At 40.1% G+C, this 26,156-nt stretch overlaps 1 protein-coding gene across 10 annotated transcripts in view; it reads right to left on the bottom strand.

The window, feature by feature from the left end:
- Positions 1–26,156, bottom strand: part of tjp1a (tight junction protein 1a) — a 56,428-nt gene that overhangs the window by 12,325 nt on the left and 17,947 nt on the right. For 3 of the 10 annotated variants that reach the window (XM_083918055.1, XM_083918059.1, XM_083918060.1), the window contains exons 2-18: positions 18,774–18,830; positions 17,633–17,757; positions 17,324–17,426; positions 16,788–17,115; positions 16,464–16,570; positions 15,265–15,433; positions 14,903–15,038; positions 10,715–10,854; positions 9,696–9,801; positions 9,290–9,440; positions 7,480–7,588; positions 7,147–7,366; positions 5,740–5,924; positions 5,329–5,424; positions 3,393–3,419; positions 1,134–1,216; positions 532–742 (exon numbers count right to left, since the gene is read on the bottom strand). In XM_083918055.1, the coding sequence (XP_083774181.1) occupies positions 532–742; positions 1,134–1,216; positions 3,393–3,419; positions 5,329–5,424; positions 5,740–5,924; positions 7,147–7,366; positions 7,480–7,588; positions 9,290–9,440; positions 9,696–9,801; positions 10,715–10,854; positions 14,903–15,038; positions 15,265–15,433; positions 16,464–16,570; positions 16,788–17,115; positions 17,324–17,426; positions 17,633–17,757; positions 18,774–18,830 (2,353 nt within the window). The remainder of the gene's footprint in view (positions 1–531; positions 743–1,133; positions 1,217–3,392; positions 3,420–5,328; positions 5,425–5,739; positions 5,925–7,146; positions 7,367–7,479; positions 7,589–9,289; positions 9,441–9,695; positions 9,802–10,714; positions 10,855–14,902; positions 15,039–15,264; positions 15,434–16,463; positions 16,571–16,787; positions 17,116–17,323; positions 17,427–17,632; positions 17,758–18,773; positions 18,831–26,156) is intronic. The other 7 variants (XM_083918061.1, XM_083918064.1, XM_083918056.1 and 4 more) reach the window with 3 other exon arrangements.

Raw genomic sequence — 26,156 nt, 5'->3', positions numbered from 1 at the left:
GCCTAGTCCCATGTGCCAAATTCTAAATACTAAAATACTGCTGCTTTACTTGTTTCCCAGTTTTACATACAGCAATTATAGTAGAACATGCTTATGAGACTTGATGCAAACCCAGTGGATGAAAACATAGAGGTACAGATGCAGCTCGTTGTGCAGTAGTTATTTGGACAAATGATTATGTGAAGTAGATATGTATGTGCTGCAAAGACTGAATATGAGAAAATAATATTTTCTAGGACTTCTCTTATGTCTGTAACACCAACAGATGCGCCTAAAGGATGGTCACACCACAGCCCTTGACAGAAAGAGTGCATGGGAGAGAAAGAGCTGAGGAAGGGCCCTGTGGGGGCTGTTGTGTGACGGTCGTTGCTGAACAAGCGTTTGTAAGGATTCTGACAGAACCGAGCCAGGCACAAGGGCAACACTGCAACACTCAATTGTCAGATTCCTTTTAAATGTGTGTGTGCTAACTGTAAATTAAATGTCTACCATTCTCCTTCATCTACCCTCACTCCTTTCCACAGCACTCACTAGTGAAGAGGTGGTGATTGATCTTCCTTAATTTGAGGGCTCGTTCAAAAAGCTTCCTGGCGCTCTTCCTTGACTCAGGGCAAAGGCGGGTCCTCATGTTCTTGACGCCCTGCTTCGTGTCTGGATTGAGAAACACCACAATTGGATACCACTGAGCGTAGTTCAGACGGTCCACTGCGTTAGGGGTGATGTCCAGCACTGCATGCTTGTCCTTCATGAACAGAAAAGATATACAAAAAAAAAAAAAAATGAGTTGCAAATGTGTTTATTTCAATATTGTGAGCACCCCCCTTGTTAAAATTCAAGCAACACAATTTTAAAGGTCCTGTATTGTGTGAAGGACATCTTGAACCCTTTTAAGAGGTCAGCTCAGTCTGGATTACTTTCTCAAGTGAACCTGCCACAGTATAATTCACCACCTTGTTGAGGTTCAGGCACCTAATAGCATTGAAAAAAGCCGTACACCAGAGGGCAGCAGTAAGCTGTGTACATTGTAGCTCGCAGCCATCTTTTTTCATTACCATAATATATCTGTCAAAGGGTTTTTGTATCTCTTCCTTTTGTCTGCATATCTAAATGCATGTGAATAGCACACTTCTCACCCTGTCAATGATCTGTTTGATGGTGTGCAGGCGAATGATGCCGGAGCTCTTCTGGTCGGTTCCTGCATCCCTGGGTTCACTCTCTATGGAAGACAAATGGACAGAGTTACTGCATCACATCAACAGACAACAAACAACAACAAAATCAGGCTGTGCCCAATTAGACATCCTTGTAGCGTGCAGTTGTCGACTCCCATAAATAGAGCTGTTAAAAACGGGATAATAGTCTCTGTACAGGAGAGGACAAGTGTACATTTACGAAATCAGCAGCCAATTCATGCAATAGTCTTAGACATTTTGTGTAGGTTAAGAGAAATTAAATTCAGTGTTTAATGAATGTATGCGTGCAACTGCATGTAACAGTATAAAAATGGTGCAGGAAATGTGTTATGTGAGACACTGATACGAAATATGCACATACAAGAGCATGAGGGTCATTTTGGGATTAATGAGAATACAGTTTCATTGTAAGCCTCAGGGATTTAAGCAAGGATGTGTAGAGGGGTTTATGATTCACAAAGATAAGCAATGGTTTCCTGCCTAGACACACAAGGTTCAAAAGAGGGCAGTCATCTCACCAGGATGTAGTAATGACTCAAACACACATCACATGACAAGGCTTAATTTCTAATATTTCTAATAGGATCTATGATCTGAAAACACTGCTCTTAATATTTTAGGGAGAGCAGATAAATATAGCCGTGGAAGAGGTCAAGATTTAAGCAGTTGCAGCAATTCTAAAAATTTAATGGAGGAATTCAGCAATGTCTGTCAATATTAAATTTGGTAGATCAATTTTGATTGAAAGAAGTATATCTATTGAACCTTAATATTATTGCTGCATTATAAAAAGGACACACACACACACACACACACACACACACACACACACACACACACACACACACACACACACACACACACACACACACACACACACACACACACACACACACACACACACACACACACACACACACACACACACACACACACACACACACACACACACACACACACACACACACACACACACACACGTCAGCTTTGTGTAATAGTCAGTGAGCTTTATGCTTTTGTAGAGTAGCGTCACAGTGATTGTTTAACCGTTGTTAACTGTTAAATCCCATTTTTTTTCAAATACTGATACACTTTTGGCACAGGACGTACAGGACATGAAAATCCAAATATATGGTGACAATTTTGCAATAATCCTATGGATCATGTGTCTAATGCACATAATGTACTGAGATTTATTTTTTAGGACAAGGACACATAAATAGATTGTTAATATTTCAGCTGATAACCATGTGCCATGTATAATTATGGGTGGTATTGTGGGCATTTTTCAAGAAAAGCTATCCATTTCATTTTTATGGGCAAAGCCTCAGTTATTGATTGACTGCATTATTAGCATGTTTTATTGCATGGGCAAATAGGGAAAAAATTAGTACAGAAAGCATGAAAATGGGAGCAAACTTTTTGAATCCTAAATGAACTCATAATCTATTCTGCATTATTTGATAATTTCCTCAGTTTTCATGGCATATTAACTGCACAGCTCCACATGCTGCCTTGTTGTTGTTTTTCTACATATGTCAGGGGAATACCACTGAGTTTAACTATAAATGACGACTGCATCTATTAAAAGATACCGTACATTAATCAGCATTCACTAATCTCTTCCATGAACAACATGCAATATCACAATGACAAACAGCTCCTAGAGACTCAAATTTGGGCAAAAATTTAATGAAAATTAGAATCGAATTTATTTATTTTTTTAAATTCTGAACAGTAACAAAAGTGTATCAAATTTAATAGACACTGTCCTAAGTCTGTTCAGATGTGCAAAATGTTATCCATGCTAATGCTGCTGTGCTTTTTAAAATCCTGAAGAGATACATTTTCATTGATTACTGTTATTTGAGTCAAGTGCAATTTCAGTCAATAAGTCAAATACAATATCAAGGGTAGATTTTCTTTCAACCAAGAAAATTAGACAAAAAGAAAAAAAGCTGTGTGTAAATATGATATTGCATTTCTTCAGTATCAGGTCTTCTGTGATTTGGTTTACAATCGTGCTCATATATACTAAAACAAATGCTGTTCCCAATTGTAATGGCAAATGTGAATTCCTAAATCAAGTGCTATTCCCCTATCTAAAGGCCAGCTAGCCACCAAACACCAGTGTACAGATTATCTGCCATTCACTGAATAAAATAACACAAATAAAGGTTGATGCACTATGTGACATACTTTCCCCTCCTTGTTGTTGCTGTGTTTCTGAAAAGAAAATACAGTTATACAAAAATCACTGGAGTAACGTAAATAAACATCAAGGAATGGAATAACTTTTTATGTGGGTGTGAGCTGAATATGTGTGTGGTCGTACACTTAGGGCGCACTCACACTGTCCTTCCGCACCGGGCCAAAACAGGTTTTACGGGTAAAGCCTAGCTCGTTTGACCAGTGTGAGTGCAACCGCTCCGCGCCTAGCTGCGGCCAGCTGGCCGTCCACGGCCCGTTTGAGAGAGGTGGGCTTTTGTCCAGCGTGTTTGCACACATACAAGCACGAGCACGACGCCTGCGTCAGCTCTCACATACACACAACAATGTTGTCGAAAGGTTCGCGTTGGTGTGATACGGAGGTGGAGTGTTTACTGAAGATTTGGACGGATGAAAATATTCAAAAACAATCGGACAAGATGCACAAAATCTCTGAGGTCTATGGAAAGATTTGTAAACAAAGTGACGCATCGCGATAATGTCAATCAATGCGTGTGACGTGTTACGATGTGATGACGTATGGACAGGCAAGAAGCATTTTTGCGAGGCCCAGGCAGTGTGAGTACAAACGGGCTGGCCAGCGGGGGGAGGGAGGGGGGGGGAGACAAGTACCCTAAAGCCCGGGGCACGGTGCGGAAGGACAGTGTGAGTGCGCCCTTAATAAGTAACTGAAATTCAATACTGAGTGTTGAAATAAAAAACACATTAAAGAAGGTTGCAATTTCATGAAGTAAGAGGCATTTGGTAAGGACTGAAATTATTAAGTGTGCAGCTGTGCTTTGAGTGTAGGGGAGTGAAAGATAATCAGAGATAACGGAAGCAAGGCGCTTTAAATAAACAGAGGAAATAACAACACAACTTGACTAACCTGACTGACCTACTAGAATAAATTATAAATATGTAGTAATGTTGTAGTAGTAGTATTATTCTGGAGATAAACAGAACGGCATCTATTTTTGAAAGAATGAACATCCAGTGAATAATGACTGCTCGCTGGACTTTAAAGGAATAATTCACCCTAAAAAAATACATTTTTATATCAATTAATCACCCAATCTTACCTTTAATTCTTGAAGAACAAATGTATTTTTGTCACATGCCTCCACAGTGAACGAAGAATGTAAAAACAGACAAAATGCTTCGTTCTCCGTGGAGGCATGAGAGAAAAACAAATATCTTCAAGAAAACACAGGGTGAATAATTGATATACAAATGATCATTTCGAGGTTGAAGTATTCCTTTAAACTATAAAGATTTAAACAGCCAACAGCAGTGGTTCTATTTCTAGAGAAGACCTACAGTCTTTCAGTTTATAATTAGTTTGTCATCATCTCTCTGATCTGTAGTCATAACACTTCACTCACAAATGTTTTATACACTTTTGAGATAATAAGCCTGAATAAGCTGTTTGTTTGTCACTGCATTGTTGTGCCAATCCTCACAGCAGTGCCACACATTTAAAAGAAGAAAAAAGTCAGAGGCAGTATTGATGCCAGCTGAATGTCAATCACAAAGAGAATTCCCAGAGTGTATTTACAGATGAAATTTTTTGAATAAATGTTGCTATCTTTCTCTGTTAAACCAATCAAATTAAATGTAAACAAGTTAAAGATTTACTTAACCCCCTCAGACTCAAAAGGGTTGTTCACAGATGTGTAGAGCTATGTTTGGCTTTTAAAAATGTTGGGTACATAGTAGAGGTGTTGACCCAACACTGTCCAACATCTATTAGATACTGATTGTTACTGTGAATATCTGATGGATGCTGAGATGTTAAACAGCCCTCAGCTTCAGTGTGTGATGTGTTAATTAAGAGTGCTGTCTCCTATCGATGCAAGACGCACAGTAGGACACTACATGAAAGATGGATATCAGAACAGAGGAAGCAGGGCACTTTATCACTTACTTGCTAGTTCAAAAACGTCTGGCTCCTCCCGGGCCAGTTTCTCTCTGGCCGTGTCTGCTATCGGCCCAAAGAGAACCACAGGCCTCAGGAACCCAGCTGTACAAGAACAAGACCATGTCATGGAGAGTACCAGAGCTTAGCATCATGTAACATTTACAGACACCATAGTATTTCAGATCTTTTTCTTATAATATATAACCGTTATGTACAAATTAATCACTTTACAATGCTTATACGCAAAGACAAAGACAACAGATGTCAGTTAATTAGAACTCACAAGTGTCAAGGAGTACCTTGTTGCTTTTAGCTAAGAGGTTGAAATCTATCTATCTATCACTTTGTAAATTCTTCCTAGAATAAAGTATAAATATATGTGGGAGTTGACTGATGTCACTGCCTTGGTAATCTTACCTTCCCTCAGCACCACCCTCTCATAGGCAGGGAACTTGGTCTGAACTGGCTGGGCTGACAGGTCCTCCCTGCTCTTCCGCAAATTCCTCTTGGAGCTTCGCAATCCTCTGAATCTCCAGAAGTCCGCCCTGTCGCCCCCTGGTGTTTTTGGGAGGGTGTATTGCACACTGGATAGCTGCTCAGCTCTGGACAGAGAAGAAGAGTGCCAGACATCAGGACGTAAGTCAAAACACCAATCAAGGCCACTTCTAGACAGTTAACACATAATGCATTGTATGTAATACACTGGTACTGTAACACCGTTGTACAGCAGTACAGTTGTAAATGGTTGTGTAACTGATTATGGAGGACTTGCCATTATTGGCAGAAGAAATGCTAATAAATTACATTCAATTGATATGTTGTCTTGAGGGCTAGTACAATCTTATTTCTAGTTCAATATTCACATTATAAAGAGTTTAAATATCATAAAAACCAATTGTATTTTTTCAGGACAATAGATACAGGTTAACATGATATACACATTTCAGTGATACTCAAATATTCATACAGAATATGTATAACAGAAAGTAACCATTACTGATTTGCAAACCATGAAATTCATGACAAATATTTTTTTACAGTGTTTGCTGTCAATAGGTCAATATTTTTTTGCTTAGTCAAAAGACTGGAAAACAACACTAACAGTTGTAAGCGGTCAGTTGAGTTAGGCAATGGGCCAATGAGAGGAAGATCTCATTCTTTTTGGCTTTGAATAATAATGGTCTCCCTTTGATAAAATAATATTATTGGATTCTGAGTGTGATTTTAGGGTTTTATGTTTTGAAAGAATATCCAGGGAGGCTGGTTTATATTGGCAGATAGAGAGAGAGATATTTCACAATGCTTAATGTATGTGATAAAACATATGGAAAGCTACATCTTTTCTGTCAGCATGACGGTGAGAAATCTCTGTGTAAACACTGCCAGAGGCTGTTGAGGGCTACGGAGACAGGCCTAGATAAAACAATGCCGTTGGTGGGATCCTGCTCTACTACATATCCTCAGACACACAGGCCTCACAAAGTCCTCACAAACCCCCACACAGTAATCCTTATAAAACCATTTACCCGTGTTAAATATTACCTTACACTTCATAGCAGACTGTGGCAAAGAATTAAAGCATTTTCTTATACAGAATTACAGAAAGATAAATGCATTAAAAAATGATCATGCTGAAAAACCCTGATGAACGTGTAACATACAGTAGATTTAACAAATGGGTAAAAGGAAATGTGTTCTCAAATCCTTCCTTGCTATCTCAGATCGTCCACTATATTTCTATCCTTTTGCCTCTACCCTTGCCCATTAAGAGTGCCAGGAAAAGCTGTACAGGTATTAAAAGGTGTGACCTGAAATGTATTTTACCTGTTCTTGTTGGGGATGATGCCCCTTTCTACTTCCTGATGGTTCTTGCCAATACGGATAGCGAGCCAGGAGCCTAATTTGCCGTTATAGAGCGTGTCTACTACACGAAACACCTCGCCCTTGTTAAAGCTCAGCCCGTATGGCGACTCTTTTTCATATTCAAAATGTGTCCGAATGTAGAAGGAGTCACCCACGTCCGATTCCACAATCCTCCGATACACTTAAAAAAGCAGAAAACAAACAAAGATGATTACAGCATTCTTTTGAATGTGCTGGTTTGATGTGTGATGCATTTACACTACTAACACAGTATTTTACACTGCCGCCACTCACCATCCTTCTTCTTCTGAGCCAAAATAGTAACTTCTTCTCCTTTTGGGAGATCCAGCAGAAACAGCACAGCCTCCTCCCGTATAATGTTAGCAAAGTCCACATTGTTCACCTACAGATGCAGAACAGAAGAAGAAAGAAATCAGCTTACAATCAAATTGAAGGACAAGTAAACTATCATAAAAAAGAGTAAATTATAAACTCTTCATCTCATGCTATTGAAGGCCAACTTTATTTACTTGATGAATTTAAACAATCACAGTCAGATGCTTCATAACTGTTGAATGTCGCTGTAGCTTTCAACATATTTTCTTATTTTTTTCTTAGAAACAACATAAATAAAACTCTAGCAGCACTCATTTTCTTCCTCACAGAATAAAAGCAACATAGGAAAAAAAAAAACTTGTTCCTCAACAGAAGCAGGGCGATGTATTCCCCCGACAACTGAGCAGCCTCCTCCTAGTCTCCTGCTGCTGTCCTAAACACAATAACTGCTGTTTATTGACTCTGCTTGAGGGGCAGCATGGGAACCAGAAACACATGGACAAAGTCACTGAACCTCAGAAAGCCACTTTTATCCTTCCCAGAAAAAGGAGGGCTTGACGTCTTTATCTCCACTACCACACCGTGACCAAAGGGAAACCATCTAAAGATGGAAAACAATGTCCTGGAAGTCTCTAAGGTATGTTTGTACAATGGAGACACACACCCAGGTGCAGAAAAAAGAGATATATGCAGTTGAGTGGGAGGAACACAAGACATTGTGAATTCATTAAAAAAGGGTAATGCAGTAATAGACAGCTTTGTCTATAAGATAAATGCTGTCTATAAATGTTTATCATGGGTGAAAAACTGTGTGGCTAATTATTCTGTGAACTACTACACAGCTTCACAGTTAGAGCATTAACACATAGCAGGTGTAATGCTTGGCTGCTATATAAACATGAATGGATCCAACACTGACATCAAGAGGGTTTCCATCATCCCATCAACAATGTTAGTTCAGTGTTCATTGAAACAGAAAGTCAACTGTTCCGAGGTCAGAGTGCAAGAACAACCTCTATTGTGTCTTCACATTGGAAACAAGGAGAGTTTTGACCCAAGGCAGAGCCCAGAATGACTCATGCACTGACAGATACATTGTACTGTTTTCCCAAGATCTTTTTACACAGTAATAAAACTATTGTGGCCATGGAATCAGTTAGTGTGGGCAGCTACTGCTCATCTTTTTTGAAAACAACACCAGATGTTCTTCCCACTTTCATACATGTGACATGGAAAACAATACTCACTCATCTCACTCTTACAGAGAACAATATCTTAGAATCATTTTACAAGCTGCATAATGTTGGGACAACACACAGTGACACATAACACACAGTTACAATCCATTGAAATGAAAAGATATACTTTAGCCACAGACCATCTCTATATCTGCATGTGACTTGGAGAAGTAACACTACATTAGGTTTACACCTGTATTTTTTTTTAGAGGGCTTCAGTTTTAAGCCTTTGGCTTTAATTACTTTGCACCACAACATCAACAACACAAAGCAACAAATTGGTTATCGTTCCTTTTTAACTCGCTAAACTGCTGCCTTTGTGATACTCTCTGAAATATTTGATATGTATATGTACACGAAAATAGGTGAAGCATATATAAAGTACATGGCCAACAAATCAGGGTTGCTCGTAAAAAAAGTGTGATTCTCTTAATCCCTAACTACCATTTCAAAAACTATATTTCATGTGTCTAGGTTACTGCAGAAAGCAAATAATAGCCATGTTGCTTAAGCGATGGAGTGACGCATACCCTGAGAATCTGGTCTCCCTCCTCCAGCCCCTCCTTGGCAGCAGGACTGTCCTCCAAAACGCCTGCCACAAAGATTCCCACATCGTTCCCGCCTGCTAACCGCAGACCGACACTCTCTCCCTTCTTGAACTTGACCAGCTTCATACTTGGCCTACAGGAGAGCGTAGGTAGATAGACAGAAGTAAGTAAAAATGTCAGCAAATCATGGATTAAAAAACAATCTTTTCTATCAGAGTGTGGTGTACTAACAAAGCCAGAACAAAAGCTTACCAAAGTATCTGAACTACATGTCAAGCATATGGCAGGTAGGCTATTCTTTTAAGTGAATGATAAATGTAAATAACAAAATGCAGAATTGCACTCAATACTGTAAGGTGCTTTGAACGAGAGCATCTAGGATATTTACCTGAGGATGCTGTCATCATGAGCGGCGCTGGGTACAGGAGCATCAGAGGGGCTGACAGGCAGGTCCACGTCAGGCTGACCAGGCTGTGCATAAACTGGCTTTGGTTCTGCCAGAAATACAAACATAGTAAGTGGAATGACATGCTTACTATCAAGGAAACTTGCACACTTTGCAGAACAGCATTAGTATTTTGTAACTAGCAAAGTGCTGGGTAATAGTGAAACCAATTGTAAAAGTGAAAGCATCAACCTTAATCGATATCTGATACTGTGATAATGTTTGGTGGAAACAAACACAGCACACCACCCAAAACACACCATGCCTACAGTGAAGTATGGTGGTGGCAGGATTATGTTGTAGGCAGGGACTGGCCAGTTGGTCAGGATTGAAGGGAAAATGGATGCTGCCAAGTCCACCCAAATTCTAGAGGAAAACCGGCAGCCCTTTGTTAGACACTTGAAAATGGGCTTCCAGCATGACAACGACCCAAAACACACCGCCATAAAAACAACACAGTGGCTAAAGGACAGGAAGGTGAATGTCCTAGAGTGGCCCATTTAGAGGCCTGCGAAAAACCCTACAAATAATCTGCGGAGGACTTTGAGAGTGCAGTCCATCACTATACTACAGAATTTGACTGAATTTGAACAGTTCTGCAGGAAGAATGGGGAAATATTTCCCAATCTAGGTGCACAAAGATGGTAGGGACATATCCAAACAGACTGATGGCTGTAATTAAAGCAAAAGGTGCCTCCACAAAGTATTAATTCTGGAAACTCATAACTTTTCTTACCCGGGTATTTATTTATTTTTAATAATTTTCAGAAAAACAAAAGCAATTATTGAATGTTATAAGGCAAAATGTGTAAAAATGCATTTTCTTTAATGTATTATCGTTTCAGGCTGTAAAAAATAAAAAGTGACCATTCAAATGGGTATCATGACTTTCTATAGGCACTATAAAAGAGAAGCCACACTAATCCCTAAAGCTGAGGGTGGATGGGCAGAGGTTTTAGTACCAGGCAGTGGAGGTAACAGTTTGTCATCCCTGGAGCTGGCCTGGTCACTGGCCTGTGACAAGACACCGTCATCAGAGCTTTTAACTGGTGTGGACATGGTGCCTGGCTTGGATATGCGATCTTCATCTCGACTACGGTGGCTGAAATAGACAAAGACAACACATGGCAAATCAGTAAAAGTGGACTGTCAGTGCTGTAAACAATGAATTCTAATTCCTTTTAATGAAGACTTTGAATAACAGCATAATTTTTGCTAATTTCAATGTTAAGAAATGACCTTGTGTGTTCTCTAAGTGTTTATATAGTTTTGTTCTTTGCTGACATCATGAGGCAGATACACACCCTAAAATTAACCTAAAAGGAAACAGCGTGGACCATGGATGACGTGATGAGGGCACGTGGACAGATAATTGAATGAGAAGACAATAAGCTATTGAAAGAAGTATGCCTGTTCAAAAGACCCTGCAAATTTGTCACTGGCTCTAAGGGCACACTCACACAGTCCATCTGTACTGTGTACCGTGTGCCCTAAGTTTAATTGTGTGATCTATGCAGAATGTTGATACCAACAAGAAACTGATATTAATTTCAGTTTGAGCAGAGAGAGTTTACAAATGTTTTGATTTCCATACTATATTTTTCTGAACGATTGATGCAAACTCCCATCTTATTAACCAATCCAATAAAAGCACGGAGGGAGCGAAAGAAAAATTAAACAAAGTCTCCAACATAAACTCTCTTTTCAGACCGAGTTCCTGTTTAACCTGGATAAAACAAACAAGGGGAAATTGAGTGAGAGAGAAGGAGAAAGAGAGAGAGAGAGAAGGAGAGAGAGGGAGAAAGAGAAAGAGAGAGAGAGAGAGAGAGAGAGAGAGAGAGAGAGAGAGAGAGAGAGAGAGAGAGAGAGAGAGAGAGAGTCGGCTATGTCTTATAGAGTAGAAAGGGCTCTGCTGCTTAAAACAATGGTTGAATTCCAATCAGGTCACATGACTGCCTGCTGGCACAGTACTTGAGCTGCATTCAGAAGCCTTTTGAAGGAGAATGTGAAGGTGCGGGCTGTGCCACCAGCTCAGTCTAGGCTAACTTCTCTTGTTTTCTGAATGCAATACAAATATATACAGTGTTGGGAAAGTATAAAGTACAGTATAGTCACCCATCAATGAAACACGGTAAAACATGTCAAAACAGTATATGTGCAGCCATTTAGATGCAATGACTGGCCTTCAGGGTTAAACCTGTGCAGCTGTGTAGCTGCTGATTTTATCAACAGTATTTTCCCACCACATCATGGATTTTTCTAGGCCCCGACTTTTTCTCACTACAATTCAGTTTTACACATGAATGAGAAGTTAGCAATTTTATATGTCAGCAAACTCGGCATCAGAAGGTCCTGTATGGGAGATGGCTGTGGAGGGAGAAAGGCAAATGAGAGCTGCAGCCTGAGGATAAATAACAGAATTGTAATGGGAGAGAGACAGACAGACAGAGACAGAGAGCGTGTGTTTTTGTGTCTGTGTGTGTAATGGATGAATGAGAAAGAGAGTGTGAGAGAGGGGGTAGAGAGACAAACAGAGCAAGAGCAGGAGACAGAAAGAGAGGGAGAGAGGACTGAGAGAGGGTGTTGCGGCCTAAATCTGTTGTTCCTTGCTGCAGAACGGTGCTAAAAAAAGGCTTCACGCTGACAAACTCCATTTGACAGAAGCCTTTGTTCAAGCCCCTCATTTACACATTCTTACAGTATGGGTACAAGCCAGAGTGAGCAAGGGAAGTGAGAGATAGAAAAAGTGATGGGGCAGGAGAAATTTGCCTGCAAACCATGCATAATATGGAACTGCCACACCAGAATCTCTGCAGAGCGGTCACAGTTTCTATAACTTCGTATCCATCCACAAGTTCCAAAATATCTAAAGAATAAAACTGACTAAATACACATACATCTCTTTGCAAAGCAAACTAAATGTGCAATAGCTACATTTCTATCTTATAGACTAACAATGAAGCATATCAGTAACAAAAAACATTTTAAAAACAGAAATTACTCACACAAATGTATCTGTAAGTTGACCCATGATGCTGATTAAGAGGATTTTGAGTTAAATTCCTTGAAAGACAACACAGAGAGTCTACAGTGTGTGCAAAACATACTCATGCTCACTAAGAGATACTTCCAATAAAGGGTGTTTTTGATGATGTGTTGCATTTAATAACACGCAACAGCGTCATGCCCTAAGGAGAAGAATGCCTCTAAGCCCTACAGCCAATCAGGTTAAGCGAGCCATCTGGCTTGGGGCAAAGCACTGTGGGAAGTATGTCAAATTCCTTTCCCCCCTCTTAAACTGGGAGATAGTAAAACATTCATTCAAATTACATCACAGTGCTGTGACTGTCAGACTGTCACTTCCTCTGTCCCTTTATCAATCACAACCACGAGAAGCAGGTGTAAATTATAACAATTCATGTTCTTACCAGATTAACCACTCACACGAAATGAGCACACAGATAAAATTATTGAACATTTGGTTTTCTTACTTCTGGACAGACATAAATGTGGTACACACAGATAAAAGATGGATCAGAAACAGAGCAATAGAAGTATTTCAGTGATAAATGCTCAAAACAAACACACACTGGCCTGTTATCAGAGAGATGCACTTACATTGAAAGTAATCTGTGCAACAGTGAACCTGCCCTCATCCTGCATTGAAACAAGTAAAGTTACTCCAGTCTGACACAATGTACCATCTAAAGAAATGGCAGCAATGGGGGTTAATCGAGTCATAAGAAATGACTGTAAAGCAACTAGTAAGGCAGAAAAGCTAAACTAGTAGCAGCATACTGAACTAACATCCTGCAGCTACAACGGCTGTACATGTGGGTCAGTGCAAAACAACTAATAACTCAACAAGGCTACTGGGTTGTCAGCTAAATTTGGGTTTTGTATGCCTGTTCTAGTGAGATACTTTGCCCTTCAGGAAGAGGAAAAGCAGGGTTGACACCCATATCTCACATAATCGGACCTTCATCTCATCAACATCACAGAAAAGAAGTGATGCCACTATTTGATTAGCAATGAGTTTGACTGTGTCTGCAACTCAATGCCCATATTAATGTAATGAAATGGGAGTCTGGTTATATGAGACTCTCACAGTTCAATCCAGAACAAGTGCTTAAAGGCTGTATGATTAAATACCCACCATTTACTATGATCAGGAACCAGCAACAGAGACTCTCTCTATTCTCATTGAAGCCAATGTATTAGTGTGGGTCTGCTCCAAAAGGTGCCAAGCCTGTTTCACTTCTGGGTTCTGTTTTATCTACTGGTCTCAAGTCTGCAAGGGCTAGTTTACTTGTCCCATTCAACCCAGCTCAGTATCTTGTTCCGACCTAGTAAGCATACAATACTGTAAGCTACACACTAACTGAGAGAAACTACAGTCACTTGTATGTCTTCCTCTAGCTTTCCTTTGCTTTCTATGTGTTTGTCAGCTACAAGAAGCTAAGCAACCTCTAACTACAACTACGGGGAAAGATAACTTACTGGAAGCTCCAACTGGCAGTAAGAAAAGAAGACAAAAAAACATTACAGGCATTAAAATCAGAGAGAGAAATTAATGAAAGAACAGCACACAATGTGTAAAACGTATATGCACGAAAATGGTAATGCATTAATTGAATGCATTGTAAAATATAGATTTCATGTAATGCTTAGGTAATCTGCATGAGTAATGATAACAGAATTAACATTTGTGTTAAATACTAAACAAACAGTGTTGCATAATTTAAGTGACTATATAAAGCTAAGACAAAACAGTTGGAAGTTGATTCTCTGTACAGAAAATGGTTAAAAGACTCTAGTACACTTTCAAAATTTGACTTAAGTCCACCAGGAGTTGGTGGGTCGATCTGTCCTCTCTCCCCAGTCCTCTCCCAGATCAAGGCTTTATTGGAACTCAGTGATGGCTCCAGGGGGAGTGTGATGTTTTATGCATGCAATGTCTTTATCTATTGATTTATGCATCAGTAGTGCTAGGTACTTACTCAGCACCCACTAACCCGTGGGCGTGAACATGATGTATGAAGCTGGAGTGGTGGGTGTATGGATGTTTGACTGTGGCATATCTGACAGCTGGGTCCCATCACCAGATTTACAGTCAGATGTGTGTGCCTGTGCATGTGTACTTCACATACCTGCCATTACTGATCTGCCGAGGTGAGTGACGGAGAAGGTCTGATGGTTCGGGTCTGTCAGGCGAACGTGATCGACTACCTCTCCCGTGGGATCGATTGGAATGGTCTGATGTCAGTGAATGTATTTCTGAAATGTCTGTGAAATTCAAATTAAATCTGCATTAGCATTTAATCGATGAAGTCAATCAACATAGAGTTAGAATAACAAGAACAATCTTATTAAACATTTATTTCTCAGTGTTTAAAGAAATATTATAAGACATTTAAAGACAGATTTGTCTTTTGTATTAAAATGGTCACAGGTTGTGACATCAAATGCTAGCTAAGTACAAAAAGGCACTGCAACATATCTCTTGTCTCACCGTCTCTGTCAGAGTTATTGGCTGATGGGATGCTGTCATCAAGGTCGGGAATGTTGAGCAGCGTGGCTCGGTCATCTCTCTGCACCACCATCTTCAACTTCCCCTTTGACCTCTCGATCAGCTTCTTGGCATCTATTAGTGATAGGTTCTCTGTGACTGTGCCATTGATCTGCCAGAGGAAGAGGAGGAGTTCAGCATGAGAACTGAATAACAAGAAGTCATCTTCAAGACACAGTTTTTCTGTAAACCCCACGATGTGCTTTTAAAAACTATTGGATAATCACAAGGCAAAGAGGTGTTGTGAATTGTTCTCCTTGACGTCAACAATGATCAGGGTTTAAAGTGGGCCAGATTAATGAGTAACTTTATCTGATTAGCATTTCCATCCATACAGTGTTTCATTCTGCAGCGGCACAACGCATGAACAAAGTGTCTAAAGTCAGTTGAACAGATGAATACTGTAAAATAATAATAATATTAATAATAACAATAAAACTACAACAACAACAATAATAATAATGATATACAAACAGACTTAGTAGCGAAAGGCACGCAAACGTGCTGACGGATTTGGCGTTTCTGTTTTAGCTGAGCTTCACCAGAGAATATATGGTTAAAACAGATTGTTGATGCTGTTTTGCCATCGTTCTCTGTGACCTTTACTGGAAGTGTGGTAATGTAGACAACATTGTTTGTCAGAAAAAAATAACGTTAAGCAAAACATCCTGAGTTATCCCACCCCGTCAAATCCCACTTTAACTCCTGATAATAATGATGTCTCAGAGGCTATAAACTGTAAAAATGTATATAATCAAGATTACAATGTGTTCAGTGCTGTCAGAGATACAGATAGTGCACAGAAATTGTAATTTTACTTTGTATATATTATATTATATTAAGCAAAACTTCATTATATTTCTAGTTTTTTTTTAATTGGTCTTCTGTGTCCAACAATCACAGCTTCACACTACATACAAATTCAATGTATATTCAATAGACTAGTCCAAGTTTTTAGTGAAACATGATAGTCCTTTCTCTTTCACCTCACTCCTTGTATTAATTATATTATTTAGAGATATCTATAACATTAATTCTAGTAATCCTTTCAGCAATTTATTTCCCCATTACTGTGTTTTACCCACTTTTAAAACCCTGATTTACCCATAGGCTCATTTGTGCAAAAACTCATTTTCACTCACCTTAAGTACAACATCTCCCTCCTGGATGTTTCCATCTCTGGCAGCAAGACTCTCAGGAGAGATGTCCTTCACAAAGATGTGGCTGGCCAACCGCAGTCCATATTCTACTTTCATAGTTAATAAGTATAGCAAAGTAATATTAACAGGGCACATCAATTTAACTCATCACTTGGTTCTATGCAAGTAAGATTAACAGACTAGTCAACATTAAAGTTATGATTGACCTTTACAGTGAATACCAGTAACGCTGAGAAACACCACAATTTGTAATATGTGCAATATACAAAGCCAACTCTTTGGGTGCTTGGACGCTGTGTTGCTCACCTTCATTTTTGCGGGACTTGACAAGGGTGACCTTAGCAGGTCTGGGTTGAGCAGAGGAGGTTTGTGATCGGCGATCAGAGCGTGGTGACACGCTCCTCTCCCGCGAGGCACTGTGATCCCGCCTGCCGCTGCTGCTACGCTCACGATCCTGACGCCTGCCAGTGCCCGTGCCTCCGCTTGCTCCTCCATAGGCACTTTGGCTACCATGCCCACTGTGATGCTCATAGCCATCATCCTCATCACTGTCCTCTTCCTCGTGCTCTGACATTGTCTCCCTGTCCCCTGGCCGAGAAACTGGGATCTGCACTTTCCTTTTCCGACGAATAGTCTTGGAATAGACAGGAAGATTTGAGTGTTAAAGAGGCAAATAATTTGGTCTACCTTATATCTGAGGTTCACGTGAGAGTATCATTAATGTTGCATTCTGTCAAACAGATATTAGAAGTGAGAGGATCCCTGAAATCATGCTCTGTAACACTGTTCACACAATGACAACAATTCCAGGTTTGGTAAATATCTTTTAGAGTTAAACTTACTATCTTTGCATTTTTGCCACTCTTTCGGAGCTGCTGCACAGCGTAGGCATGCTCTACATTGTCCATAGAGACTGCATTGACCATCACCACTCGATCATTTTCTCTGAAACGATAACAAACAAATAAGTCAATTAACAATGTCTAAATGGTTGTAGATCTACAGTAAGTGAATGGGTATAAATCATACCAAGGTAGTGAATATTTATGGAAGAGGAGACAAATTTAATAGAAGCTTGGTTTATCTTATTCTGAGGTGTAACAGTGCTCCTACAACCTACAAAATATTTAAGACAAAAGTCAAAGACTTACTGTAGCAGTCCCTCTGCAGGGCCTCCTTTCAGCACGTCAGATATCACAATGGACGTCTCGCCACTCTGGAAATGAGGGTTGTCTCGCCCACCTGAGATGGCAATACCGAACCCGAACCCTGGGGCCTACACACACAGAAATATATACTGTACACACTGACTGATACAGCATAAATAGCAGGTACATTAAACGTATCCAAGACGTTGCTGTAAACAAAAGCAGGCAAATAGGATCTCTGTAGGCTAATTATCACTGAAACTGCTAATTAATAGAAACAAAGTAACAGGCTTTAGAAGACTGGAAGATTTACTGTAGACACAAACAAAGCTATGCATTTTCAAGGTATTGAGCTGATTTTTCTAGAGTTTCCATGGAGGTTTTGAGGACTGCTGTGTTTTTTCCTAGCACCATGTGATGTAAATAGCTAATCTTACAACCACAACAACACAGGAGAACCACAAGGCAGAGAGCCACAGGCCACGCTGAGCTGCTCCTTCAGCCTCAATAAAGCCGCTACTAATTAGATTACAGCAAGCAGGCCAGTCTAGACAGGTGCTCTATACAATCCTACTGCACAACGGCATCAACTAACTACAGTTAGCTGACATTCTCAATGCAAAGTACATACTGAAATCCAGGATATAAGACAAAATGCATTTATCATCTTTATCTCTGAGTAATACTTTGAATAGTTTGATAGTCAACCTGATGACGCTGGTTGTGCGAGTGGGGGTAATCAGTAATGTGCACCGGTACAATCTATCATACCTACATGTGACTTTACGCAGAACAAAAAGCACTCCATTCTCCCTGGATTTATACTAAGGAGAAGAGTATGCTGCCAACAGGAAGGAAGTGAAATGAAGTAGTAAGGATGTGGATGCTGATTTCTGTCTTCCTTAGCCTTGTTTCCTGCCATCTGGGTTCCTTGACTATTGTTTCAGTACCACACATCCTGCTACTACAGCTGGTCCTCTCAGTACAGAGAAAGAAGAGAGATGGATGGGCAAAGAGAGACAGAGAGGAAAAAGCGAAGAATACACTAGTTTTACTGCAGGATTAGGATACCAGAGACAGGCAGAGAGGGAAAAGACAAAAGAGAAGAAAGGGAAGAGTGGATTAAAGAGCTGTAAGCACTTACCCTGTGAAGGGTCACTGTGTGCTGTTCCCATATGACCGTTTCCTCCATCGCTGCACTCTGCAACACAAGAAAAAGAGGGAAAGGATCAATATTATCTTGAGGCCAATTTATTTATTTAAGTACATAACATGTACAGTGTATCCATGTGCAGTCTAATACAATAATCCTGCAACAAATACTGTCTCTGTAAGCTTATAATGTTCACTTCTTGTAGACTTTGAGACTGTAAGGTTTTGAGAAAACTCCTCTGTCATTTTTAGACAATAGTGTGGTGTAGTGGCGTTGTATTGGACTGAATTATATTGAATGGTCGAATGTATTTTATACACGAGTGGTGCAAAGTATTAGAAATGTCTGCCTGTATAATACCATCCATTACAACCCCAATTCCAAGAACAGCTTCAAAACTGATCAGAGTAAACTCACCACCTCTCTGAAATAAATCATCTGGCTTTTTATGACCAAACTATGTATTAGGTAGCGTGCTACATCTTACACTTGTTTGGGATGAGTCTCATATTTTTTTTAAAGGTATGAACATGATTCAAGCAATTTGAACTGAAGACAATAATTATTGCCTCTATAGGACTTTTTATTAAGTGTGAACTGAATCTTTTTGTTCCCACAAAGAGAAGTACTGACTCAATGAAGGCACATTTAACCAGCGAATGAGACATACTTATGTAACATGTCAGTGAGTCACAAACTCTGCAAACAACACATTAATATGTAGCTTTAGATAACACAGACAGTACAAAAATGACATGTACGCTTAGTGTTATCATATCCTGTTCAGTTTCAATAGGCAGAGTAGTTGTTTGGCTAACAGCAAGGTAGACTCTATTGCTTATTTGCACAACTAAATCCTGGAGTCCTAAAAATCTACACGTGAAAGGATTCTGAATGACAGCAGCGTGAGTAAACAGCCGGCAGAGACTGACTGAGCTTCACAGGACTGAGTGAACATTCGTTCACATTGGGTCATCTCAGAGAGCTGAAGCAAAGAAGGAATTTAGCAGCTCCTCTGACCTGCCACACTGAATTAAACTGGTGCTAGGCAGGCATCTTTTGCTTTTACTCATTCTCTGATTTAGTTACATCACACAGGTTTCTATTTATGTATGATTAGCTTCTAGTCTGAGCTTTTTTTAATTTACTCCACATGAAGCATGGAGAATGCTAGAAAATCCCAATATGAAACTATAAGAATGTGATAATGTCACTAGGTCAAACATATGCTTCTAAATTTGTGTCTCAAAACACTGTTTTTTCTAAACTCAAGAGAGGTATGTCCCCCAGCTTTAAATTACAGCTTTACTCTGCCTCCCCTCCAGCTGATGAAGCAACACTGCTGTCCTGTCTGTCTGTCTGTCTGCCTGCAGGGAGTGATGGTACAGCTGTCTGTGGCAGAGTGCTGAGCCCAGTCCTATGTGGCAGGGGAAGGAAAGGACATAAACACCACCACACGTGGCAGGGTGCTCATTTACTACAACTTCTATTATTATCTTTTTAAAATAACACCACATGTCATCCGTACACCCTACCATTTGGATAATTTCACTCCCTCACCCCTTAATCATCACCTAATCCCCAAACAATCTCACCCATCATCGTCGCCAACATCATGATCATTACTGTCATCACATCCCCTTAACCTAACTGCACAGTTCACAGCAGGTTCACCTTGCAACGTTGCCAACTGCATGTGACGAAGAGCCAGCTGATGAGAGTGTCTGGTATTTTTCTACATGGCCTGACACAAAATAAATGTTTCCTTAGGAAAAAGACACTAGTGAACACAAAAAAAGACTTCCTGGATACTTAAAATTGTCTACACAGGATAAAAAGAACCTATGTGTTTGGACGTTCAAACAAGAATTCACTTTTAAAATGAAAGAAATACAACTATTAGTACACTATTCAATCAAATGTAAATCAATCTTCTATTTTGAATTATCTATTAATTTGAGTCATTTTCCAAGCGAAAATGCCAAACGCTACTTTTTCTTTATCTTAAAATATACTAAACGTAATATCTTGGGGTTTTGGACTACTGATAGAGCAAAGCAAGCAATATGTCCTCTTGGTCTCTGGAAATGTAGAGTTTATTTATTTCTTTTTTTTACCATTTTTGGACAATATATTGAAAATGACTGATTTATCAAAATATAAATTAATGAATGAATAGTCACCATCTACTGTTTAAGCCATAAAGTTGATTATTGTGAATATACACACAATAACTGCAGGTACACGAGTAACTGAGGAAATAACCAGGCAGCGATGTCCTGACCTGCAGGTGATTACAGCTCATGTAAATGCAGCAAAACAATGCAGGGTCGTCCCGCAAAAATGTTGAACCAAGGCTCAAATTTTGCTGCAAAGCATCATCATTCAGCAAGACCCTGCATTCCCCAATCGAATACAGACATACAATCTCACACTCCTGGATGCATTACTTTGTAATGGGAATACTGTATTTCTCCTGTTTACCTAGTACTTTTTACGAAGGATAAAATAGTTGTTGGCATGATGACTTTCCCGAGTTGTAAAATGTCAGTGAGTATAATAAATTGATGTGCAGTGTTTGGGCATATGATAAGCCTTTAAACACATCAATCTGTTACTTAACCGGACATCCTGGATCATATTTCACTGTCTCACTCACTGGTACCTAAACAACACACAAACACCAGACCTTTTTTCAGTCCGAATCCCAGACTAAAGTAAAGGCCTGTAGGCAGTAACCTATGCTTACTGTAGGTCTCCTATTCTCTGTTTGCACTTTAATCTTTCCCGTTCACTCTGTTCAGTTCAGTTGGCCTGAAGCTCTAGAATAGACAGTTAACCCTTTGACCCTAATTTCCATGCCGGCCCTATGTGGATGTTATTTATGTCCATAATTGGCGCAAAGGGCTTGGGTGTTCCTCCTCTCCTTCCCTCCTCCCCCTCCCTTGTCTGCCCCTACAACTCCCACATTAATGCCAGTATTGTGAAAAGGGACCTGACCCATTTAACCAAGGCTCCCCCTGACATTCCAAAACACATCCATTCGTCTAAAGTGTTTTGTGATATATTCATCCATCCGTTCATCCATTCATTCATCCAGCAGTCCAGGCAGACAGAGGGGGGGGCTACACCATGAGAAACAACAGCGTGCTGGGGTCATGTGACCACGCGGTCAGGCAGGCAGGTGGCCTTGTCCTTGAACTGTGGGTTTCACTGATAGGCAGGAAGAGGAGGGAGGAGGAAGAGAGCAAGGCTGTGGGCTGCTTATACAATGTATATATACAGTACCAATGGGCAAGGCACATACAACTGCAGAGGATGTTGAATGACATGTTTCCTTTCATTCCCTGCTCAATTGTCTCTTTCCATTTCTCAAAACTAGAGCTGAACAATTAATCAAAATTCTATCAAAATCGCAATATTCATTAAATGTGAAATGTGTCAAAATGCCAATTTAAGTCAAATATTATGGTACTAAAGACATGCCCTGGCCTCCACATCATATTTTCCAGACTTTGTTTTGTATGGATCCCTGAAAAAAAAAGAATCACACCATAATCCTTTTAACATGTTTTGTTAATGAAAATGAGAATAACGATGAAAAAATGATCCAACCCTGTAATATCACAAATCATATCTGATATGCAACATCAGTCGAAAGAATCACAATTAGCGATTTTCTTTAAATAGTTAAACCCTATCTCACTGATGCGCAGATAAATGCCAACAATTAAACTAAATCCCTTTTCAAAAGCAAGCTAAGGCTATGAAGGACTCATAAATCATTGTGCAAAACATATTTTGCTCAAACAAATTCAAAACCCCTCTGAAAAAAAGTCTCACACACCCAAACCCCTACACACTGACCATAAGAGAGGACGGGCTTACAGCAAGAGGTCATCCAATATGAGTCAGAAGACAGGCAAGAGACTTACAGATTAATAGCATGGCTTCAATTAAGTTCCTATTTAACATTTGAGCGGGCATTGTATTACAGATAGAGGGATTTTCTATTAAATATACTTCATATTGCAGCACTGAAGTCACTTGTCCCATCACATTGAAAGGGCTAAAAAGAATGTATTTAACTGCTCACACTGTTGTTTGATTTGGTTTTAATGAAATAAACGGATTAAACAATATCGCACAAATTAGCAATTGCAATGGAGTATGTGTTCAGCTTGTGAGTGGAAAATCCTTGCCGTTATCTACAGATATACAATACAGTGGATGGTTTGTGAGTTAGGACTGAGGTAGGACAGTAATTCATTTCATAAAAGATTTTTTATCTAAAAAAAATCAAATTCTCTACTGTTGAAAAGTTCTGTCGCAGAAGGAGAGCCTCTCAAAAGAATAAAACAGGGTGGTGTTTAAGACAGATACAATGTAAACTGCTAAACTCAGGTGAACTGGTGACAGCCAAGACAGTTAAAAAGAGAGAACCCGTCTGTCTCTGTTTAGACTGTTTACTCTACTGGGACTACGGCTCAGTCTCTCAGATGAGATTATTACAGTAATTAATCACTGCAATGTGAAGTGAGCTGGCTGACTGAGTGAGAGGTTTAAGCAGCAATGTTTTTCATAGAATGTAGGACTGTGGTGGGATAACCTCAGCCCTTTAAGGGGTATCCTGGGGCAACAAAAAGTCACACCCACAAAAGCATGGTGCAAGAGTTTTCACAGTTCACAAATCGACTAGAGCAGACATTTGGGCTATCAAAGAAATGAAACAAAAGTGGATACCTGAAGTAATTTCATTATATATATATATATATATATATATATATATATATAATATATATATATATATATATTATTTGTTCTGAATAACCTTATCCAGAGAAATAGCATCAGTGTAACCGTAGAAACTCACTAAATTCCCACTCCTGCGGCATCCTCCAGCCTTTGTGATACCTAGTGACTCCAGAGCTAAAAAATTAAGCCAATGTCAAAGTGCCAAAAACTGCAGTTTCTCGAATGGCAACTTGAGGTTGGCTCTAAAACCAAGTAAATGCCCAAAGACCCCCATGTTAAAATGCCCAACTTTACAGCAAAAATAAACATATACACCTTGGTACAAAAAAATTGTGTGAGTCTCTTTTGCTAAATTCGCCGTTCATGAAAACTGTACGGGAGGTTCATTTTTATACAACTCACCCATTTAAATTATATTTAGGCTTAAAGTAATGCATAATTAAGGGTGGCCAGCTTTGAGTGACAGATGGGTAGGCTTCATACAGCCTGTTTCTGCTCTGTCCACCTCATTTGCCGATTTTTGGATTAGCCATGGATGTCAGGCACTGCCAAGAAGGCGAGAGTTGCAGCCCCCTACACGGAGGAAGTACTTACACGTGGCATTTGTACCGTTCCCAAGCCTGATTCACGTCTAAAGTCTAGTTTGTTTGACCAGTGTGAATGCAACCGTACCGTGCCTATGCCTGCCTGCACACGGCGCAAAAGGAAAGGGAGACCATGTTCAGCTGGCAGAAGCCTTGGTCACTACAATTACTCTGAGGAACTTACAATATATTTCAGTATATTTCTCTCCTTTTCCCTGACGGTCTTCAAAAGTGATACATTTGTTGTTAATAACGTCTTAAAAGTCACTAAATTGTCACTTAAGTCACTATAAGTTGCCAGCACGGAGTGGATGCAGCCAGGAATGTTCCAGTGTGTGTGTGTGTGTGTGTGTGTGTGTGTGTGTGTGTGTGTGTGCGCGCGCGTGCGTGTGTGGGGCTGACTGGGAGATGCCTTTCTGCAGAAACGGCACAAAACACAGGATCTTTTATGTTATTGGAGCGGCTGTGGCTCAGTGGCAGAGTGTGTCGTCATTCATTCGAGAGTTTGGTGGTTTGTCCCCACCTCCCCCAGTCCCTATGTCGAAGTGTCCTTCGCCAAGACACTGAACCCTGAATTGCTCCCTGTGCTGCGCATGGGTGTGTAAATGTGGTGTGAATGGTTACATTAGATTACATGGTATGTAGATGTCCACTGCCATCAGTGTGAATGTCTGTGTGAATAAGGTGAATGTGACAAACACTGTGAAAGCGCCTTGAGTAGTCAGAAGACTAAAAAGGCGCTATATAAGTATAAGTCCATTTACCATTTACAAGTCCAAAACTATTTTCGGTTCATAATAAAACCATGGCGAGACACATTTGACTGACAGCACTCAAGCAGGGTAGGAAGCGGACAGTTACAGAGCTCAAGTCATGTTTTAGCTTAGCTTTACTATGACCTGAGAGGAAACAGCTATTTTCTTTGATCGAGTGAACAGCTAATCCTAATGGGATGTGGGTGAGGGAGGACAATGCAGTCTTATCTTTCCTTAAACAAAAATCCACAAAAGAGGAATTTTCTGTATGGAAAAGCTGTATCTTAGTATCAAATGGTACTTTTATTATCTCATGTAATTTGTTACAGGAACATTTTAGATCATGCACAAGCAAAGATCACAGAACATGTCGGGCCAAAACAAACATGAACACATGTGTGTCTCATTTTTCTGGAGTAAAGAAATAATAAAAATACTGACGTGAACAAAGGATGCGGTTTATCTCTGAAGTCACAGAATTGTGTGAAACAATGGTGTGCTTGATGTTGCACAAACTGACGGCAGCCTAGTGTATTTATACATCCATATTAGTCAGGCTTGTGCTTTGGCCAGCAAGGCCCAGGGCAGGGAAACAAAGAACTGCCACCAAACACAACACACACACACACACACACACACACACACACACACACACACACACACACACACACACACACACACACACACACACACACACACACACACACACACACACACACACACACACACACACACACACACACACACACACACACACACACACACACACACACACACAGACACACACACACACACACACACACACACACACACACACACACACACACACACAATGATGTAACACTACAGGGCCTCTTTGTTCAAGCTGCAGCCAGCCTGGCCCTGCCTGGCCCACCATAACGCAGAGTCCAGTACAGAAGATAACAGCTCATTCAGGTTCTTCAAAGGCAAAGACTAATCCACTTCTTTGGGGCACAGTGATGAACAGACTGGAAAAATTAGCACTGAGACAGACAATAATAACCTACTGCTGAAAGCTATGATAAATAGGGTCAGGTCAAGCATGCAAGCCTTCACACATGCCTCTCTCTAGTCTCCATAGAAATCAAACATGTTGCCAACATCTTAAGAATCTGTGCATCCTAAGCCCATCCATTCTGCAACCAAATGAAAAGTCAGCTGATCAGCCTCACTTGACTTTTGGGAAGTATGAGTATTCAGCCAGAAACAGCCACAGACGTGTGGACATGGGTCCCACACCCAAGTTTGGCGGGCCAAGT

Source organism: Echiichthys vipera (assembly GCF_963691815.1).
Source record: "Echiichthys vipera genome assembly, chromosome: 1".
NCBI lineage: Eukaryota > Metazoa > Chordata > Actinopteri > Perciformes > Trachinidae > Echiichthys > Echiichthys vipera.
Note: the sequence above shows the minus strand (reverse complement) of the source record. Positions and strands in the feature narration are given on the sequence as shown.